Source organism: Sinocyclocheilus anshuiensis, unplaced genomic scaffold (genome assembly GCF_001515605.1).
Source record: "Sinocyclocheilus anshuiensis isolate Anshui unplaced genomic scaffold, SAMN03320099.WGS_v1.1 scaffold1658, whole genome shotgun sequence".
In the NCBI taxonomy this organism is placed as follows: domain Eukaryota; kingdom Metazoa; phylum Chordata; class Actinopteri; order Cypriniformes; family Cyprinidae; genus Sinocyclocheilus; species Sinocyclocheilus anshuiensis.
Window position 1 is genome coordinate 807,155 of NW_015547302.1, and position 6,188 is coordinate 813,342.

Genomic DNA, 6,188 nt, shown 5'->3' on the forward strand with positions numbered 1-6,188 from the left:
TCGAACAACCTAGTATGAGAGCCTGTTCTAGTACACCCCCCAAACAAAATCAAAACTTTGTAAAAGAGCATAATAGGACCTCTTTAATGTTAAAGTTTGATTGATACACTGAAGACTATGCAGTGTTTTATTTATACACTTTATTACATTTTTGTAATATTTCTTACTACATGTTAAATAAACCTAGCCTACTGTAGCTAAATAAATTAAAAGTTATTTCATATTTGTTTGTTCTGTTGTGCTTGTAGTTTGCTTCTTTTTCTTAAATTTAACAACAAATAAAATAAAAATAGCTATAACGGGGTATATATCGTTATTGTGAAATAAAATGTCTCATACCGTGAAATAAGATTTTGGTCATATGGCCCACTCCTACACTGTAAAAAAAAATCTGTGACATTTACGGTAAAATACCAGCAGCTGTGGTTGCCAGAACTTCACTGTCAAAAATATGGTAGCAACATTTTAGGTTTTACAAACTTAACTTAAATTCACAATAAAATACCGTATTTCATTAACTGATGTAATGTTAATAAACCAACATATTTTAAATGTTAATATCTGTTTTGAACCATTGTAATGAACTGATAACCACCAAAAACTGGTGGTGATGAGAAAGTCACATGATGAACCAAAGCTCATCACAAACAGCTTTTCTACGAGCTGAGGAGGGCAATACTTATATATAGAAGGTGCACACAGTCTCATTCACACAAACACTAAACCCCATCATGGTGACACACACGATACTGAAATAATGCAATAAACATTAATTTAACAACATTAGATGTACGATTAAACCCTAATGTACACAACTGATAAGAAAAAACTAAGAAGAAACATATTATTTCAACAAAAAAAACATCAAATATGAAGTGTCATGCAGGGAATTCTGGGAGTGTCAATTTGCGGTTTTCACTGTAAATTATACAATTACTTTTTCTTTTTCACTTCCAAAAACCGTATTTTTAACAGTATTTTACTGTGAAATTACATTAAATGTAATTACATTTATTCACCGTATATATAGTATGGAAACTTACTGTTAACCAGTTAACAGGTTTTTACTGTAGCATTTTTACAGTTTTACTGTTAAAATCACAATCATTTTTTACAGTGTAGGCTGAACTTAAATGGGACCATTCAACTTACTAAATCTATATATTTCTGTCTTAATTTGGTAGAATACCATCCATAAGGGCTCAACCGTCTTGATTCTTGCACTTTCTAGTTATTAGTAACTTTACTTAATACTTGTCATGCAAAGTTTTATTCTTGTTTCAATATGTAATTTATATGTAAGTTAAGTAAAGGGCAGAAATTTTATTCCATTAAAGCTGCATGACTGTCAGCAGTGCATGGTTTAACACTATAGGGACGTGTCTCACATTCGTTAAGCTCATGCTTTGCTGTCTCTACTCTTTTTGTCTTGGAAAGACTTTGTGCCCCCTCCCCAGGGCCAGCTCTGCGTGCCTCTATTATCAGTTTACTGTTTGTGAGCCCCCATCTCTGGCCTGCCTATTTCTGGTGAGGTGGTCACGGAGTGATACAAGAGGAATCTGACAGACTGGTACTCTGTGAGCTTCCACAAAACACCAGAGAACAGTCTGTTCAAACCCTTGGCGGAAAACACATGTACTTAAACTGGTCAAACATCTTTAAAGGTGGGTGTGAAGTTTTTTGAGAATTTATTGTAAAATATCTTATTTGGAGTTGAATCTGAAGACATTATTAAGATTAATCATTCAGTTACGCTGGAGGATAGCTATGCTTTATTTCATACTGTACTTTTCCACTTTTTTGACTTACTGTATGTGTATATCTGTAGTTACAGAAAACGTATGGGATATTTCTACTTTTAAAAAGATCATTTGTCATACTGCAGGACTTTAAATGAAAAAAGCTATGAATTTGAAAAACGGTACAGCTAAAATTTTTTAAATATTAGGGTTTTCAATAATTGTAATACTAGTAATTTAATGTCATCTATTTAATTGTAATATTGTTAACTGGGTTATTAATTACATAGTTAATTGTATTAATATAACGTTAAATAAAAGCTTAAAGGTCCTTGTTATTTGACAGCTGTGCGTGCAAAACTTTGTCTACCTGTGTTTTATTTTGGGAATAAAATAAAATGTTTAACCAGTCTTAGTTGGATCTATTTATCTTTTTTTTTTTTTTTATGGGGATAATTTGGGTTCTTTTCAGCTGGTTATGCTGGGAGACCATCTTAAACCTAAGACCAGCAAACCAACTTAGTCTAGTTTAAGTGGATTTCTATTAAAAACTTGGAAGTAACAACAATGATGTTCACTGTGTGTGCAAATCTATTGGCCTAACTGTAATTTTGACCTCAAAAAGACCTTGTCTTCAATACCTCTATTTATTCCCCGTCTCTCTAGCACAGCCTTCCTTCAATGTCTTTCAAGGGCTCTATGAAATGCCCTGTGCCTCCGTCCATCCCCACAACCCTGGAGGCCAAGGTTGATGACTTACGGTTTAAAGTGGAGCAGCTCCTCTTGAGCCCAGAGAGAAGTTGCCCCATGTGTGGGACCTGCGTTCAGCACAGCACACTGCAGGAGACCGTGACCAGCCAGCTGTCAGCTCAGACCAGATTGTTGGATTCTCTTGAAAAGAAAGTCTTGGAGATGAGAACAGCTCTGGAGGACCTGGCGCGTGGTACGGATCCAGAATGCAGTGACAATCAGATATTTTAAACTGTTTTAAGGAGATAGTCCAACCAAAACTCTGAAAATTCTGTCATAATTGTTTTACTCCCGGTGTTCCAAACTTTTTTTTTTCTCCTGCTGAGCACAAATATTTTGAAGAATGTTAACAACCAAACAGTATGGGTTCCTATTGACTTCCAAGTATTTTTTTGTCAAAGGGAACCAAAATTGTTTAGTTACCAACATTCTTCAAAATATCTTCTTTTGTGTTCCACAGGAAAAAAAAAAGGTGTCATACAGGTTTGGAACTAAGTTGGTGTCTAAACAATTTTCAATTCTGTCTCTTGAATATGAAAGGTCTGGAGGACAGACAGTGTGAGAGAGTGTCTGTGCCATTAGCGGCTCTACAGAGACGGAAATCACTGCCTGTTCGAAACTCTGCGGTCAGTGGAAAGAAGGACATCAGCCAGAATTGCTTATAAACGGTTCCATTAACTCTTAAGTCTATAGCAAACAGCCATTGCATTAATCAACATGGCATAAATCACATTTAAGGCCCATTAACACCAAGGACGATAACTGTATTTTTAAAAAATGTATGAGAATGGGAAAGTTCACACCACAACTATGACGATAATGACACAGAAGGACAATATCATTTGAATTACTTTCAGAATGATTTTTTTCTCCAGCTGATGAATGAAAAAACATCGACAGCCAATCAGAATCCATTACATTTTAAAGAGTTTGAGCATTTAAAGCAGCAAACAGCAAAAATGATGTACATACATATAATAAACAGAACATAATCATCCATTATTGTTGACAATAAAGCAGTAATTGTCACAGTTATCGTTCTTCATCTGAACCCTTGACCATGTATTTTATACCTGTTTGTAAACATTTTTTCCTCTATCACTCTTTATTGACAGGAGGAAATCTATGTTCGCTTGGACAGAGACTGTATGGTGCCACATGCCTTTAATATGCCTTTGGAGAAAGGTAACTACAATAAAATGGAATTACACTATATATCATTTGGAAAGGTGAAGTGGGGCAACAGTAGTCATTTTTGACGGACATAAATCTGAATGACGGGTCTGTTAGCATGTTAATTATGCACTGCAGAATGACAGGGAGACCCACAAATCACCTGACTAAGGTTATACAAAAAACAATGACTTTGGGGAATTAAAATATTTTCAAATATTTGCTATGAATGTTAGGTTTACAAATTGAAAGTATATATAGAGCAACTTACATTTATACATATTTATTGGGGATATTTCACAAAAAAAAGGACTTAGACAGTTTCTTTTGTTTGTGCAGGTATTTTGCTAGAAATCAATGAAAACAACGGAACGAGAACAGAGGACCATCAACCTAAAAAAGATTCAACAGAGGTTAAAGTTCAACATGAACCTAAATTGCAGATCAAGCAGGAAAAAAAAAAGGTGTCATACAGGTTTGGAACTAAGTTGGTGTCTAAACAATTTTCAATTCTGTCTCTTGAATATGAAAGGTCTGGAGGACAGACAGTGTGAGAGAGTGTCTGTGCCATTAGCGGCTCTACAGAGACGGAAATCACTGCCTGTTCGAAACTCTGCGGTCAGTGGAAAGAAGGACATCAGCCAGAATTGCTTATAAACGGTTCCATTAACTCTTAAGTCTATAGCAAACAGCCATTGCATTAATCAACATGGCATAAATCACATTTAAGGCCCATTAACACCAAGGACGATAACTGTATTTTTAAAAAATGTATGAGAATGGGAAAGTTCACACCACAACTATGACGATAATGACACAGAAGGACAATATCATTTGAATTACTTTCAGAATGATTTTTTTCTCCAGCTGATGAATGAAAAAACATCGACAGCCAATCAGAATCCATTACATTTTAAAGAGTTTGAGCATTTAAAGCAGCAAACAGCAAAAATGATGTACATACATATAATAAACAGAACATAATCATCCATTATTGTTGACAATAAAGCAGTAATTGTCACAGTTATCGTTCTTCATCTGAACCCTTGACCATGTATTTTATACCTGTTTGTAAACATTTTTTCCTCTATCACTCTTTATTGACAGGAGGAAATCTATGTTCGCTTGGACAGAGACTGTATGGTGCCACATGCCTTTAATATGCCTTTGGAGAAAGGTAACTACAATAAAATGGAATTACACTATATATCATTTGGAAAGGTGAAGTGGGGCAACAGTAGTCATTTTTGACGGACATAAATCTGAATGACGGGTCTGTTAGCATGTTAATTATGCACTGCAGAATGACAGGGAGACCCACAAATCACCTGACTAAGGTTATACAAAAAACAATGACTTTGGGGAATTAAAATATTTTCAAATATTTGCTATGAATGTTAGGTTTACAAATTGAAAGTATATATAGAGCAACTTACATTTATACATATTTATTGGGGATATTTCACAAAAAAAAGGACTTAGACAGTTTCTTTTGTTTGTGCAGGTATTTTGCTAGAAATCAATGAAAACAACGGAACGAGAACAGAGGACCATCAACCTAAAAAAGATTCAACAGAGGTTAAAGTTCAACATGAACCTAAATTGCAGATCAAGGGAGAAAGAGGAACATCCACTGTAAGCCCAAGATCGGATCTATCTCGACATCAAACACAGAAAATGAATAAGGTTGAAAATAAGAACATGCCACCAAACGAGAATGATGTCCTGAAATCTGTCATTGCTGCATCAGTGGTGACCCAGAGGATTGTTATTGCTCCACCTAAGACGGAAGCCCAAGATGACAGGAAAACGTCACAGCTAAACACCAAAGCACCTGTTCCTGTGACAACGACTGGGGTTTTGCCCAACACAATCGGACCGAAGCATACTGAAGCAGTGAATGTAACCCTACCAAATCATACCGTACCAAAAACAGCTGAACTGGTTGTTCCAGCAATGCCTCAATGTACAGCTCCATTGGTACCCAACAATCCTCCCAAGCTGACTTTACCAGATTCAACACTGATCCAAACATTTCCCAAAACAAGTCTGGGTCTTCCTGTAGCAACTGTGCAGAGTTCTGGAAAGTCATCAGTAAATACACCTACAACAAAAATGACAACATCACAAGATGCAACATTGTTACCACCAAGCCACAAACCACCAAAATCAATGGGTCTGAATGTTACTACAGCCACAAAAGAGGCTTTCACGCTCAGACAAGTGCAGAGCTGCCCTAATTCCTTACAGAGGTAAAACAAGCAATGGATGCATTGTTTGTCTCCCAATTTAAACTGCAATTTATCACTATTGGAGCAGTGATTGAGTTGGTTGAAGCAGAAAGTGACAAATGTCAGTGAATTAGATAAAATATACTGTTTTTGATCAAATAAATGCAGCCTCTGTGAGCATAAGTGATTTTAAAAACATAAAAAGTTAACCTTAACTTTTTAACATATATGTATATATATATATATATATATATATATATATATATGTGTGTGTGTGTGTGTGTGTGTGTGTGTG

At 35.5% G+C, this 6,188-nt stretch overlaps 2 protein-coding genes across 2 annotated transcripts in view; both read left to right on the forward strand.

Moving 5' to 3' along the window:
- The first annotated feature begins 1,558 nt into the window (after positions 1-1,558).
- Positions 1,559-4,319, forward strand: LOC107701696 (uncharacterized). Its single transcript, XM_016503765.1, has 6 exons — positions 1,559-1,664; positions 2,411-2,682; positions 3,030-3,115; positions 3,605-3,674; positions 4,002-4,137; positions 4,208-4,319. Exons 2-6 carry the CDS (start codon positions 2,421-2,423, stop codon positions 4,317-4,319), a joined length of 666 nt encoding a protein of 221 aa, XP_016359251.1. The 5' UTR covers positions 1,559-1,664; positions 2,411-2,420.
- Positions 4,203-6,188, forward strand: part of LOC107701711 (myosin light chain kinase 2, skeletal/cardiac muscle-like) — a 9,146-nt gene continuing 7,160 nt past the window's right edge. The window contains exons 1-3 of the mRNA XM_016503779.1: positions 4,203-4,280; positions 4,770-4,839; positions 5,167-5,914. Of these exons, the coding sequence (XP_016359265.1) occupies positions 4,803-4,839; positions 5,167-5,914 (785 nt within the window). The 5' untranslated portion in view covers positions 4,203-4,280; positions 4,770-4,802. The remainder of the gene's footprint in view (positions 4,281-4,769; positions 4,840-5,166; positions 5,915-6,188) is intronic.

What these genes read in the sequence shown, in the direction of transcription:
- LOC107701696 (XM_016503765.1), top strand. Translation starts at nt 2,421, where the DNA reads ATGTCTTTCAAGGGCTCTATGAAATGCCCTGTGCCTCCGTCCATCCCC. An exon ending in TCTGGAGGACCTGGCGCGTG is followed by an intron (nt 2,683 to 3,029) that starts GTACGGATCCAG and finishes TGAATATGAAAG; the next exon opens with GTCTGGAGGACAGACAGTGT. An exon ending in TAATATGCCTTTGGAGAAAG is followed by an intron (nt 3,675 to 4,001) that starts GTAACTACAATA and finishes TTGTTTGTGCAG; the next exon opens with GTATTTTGCTAGAAATCAAT.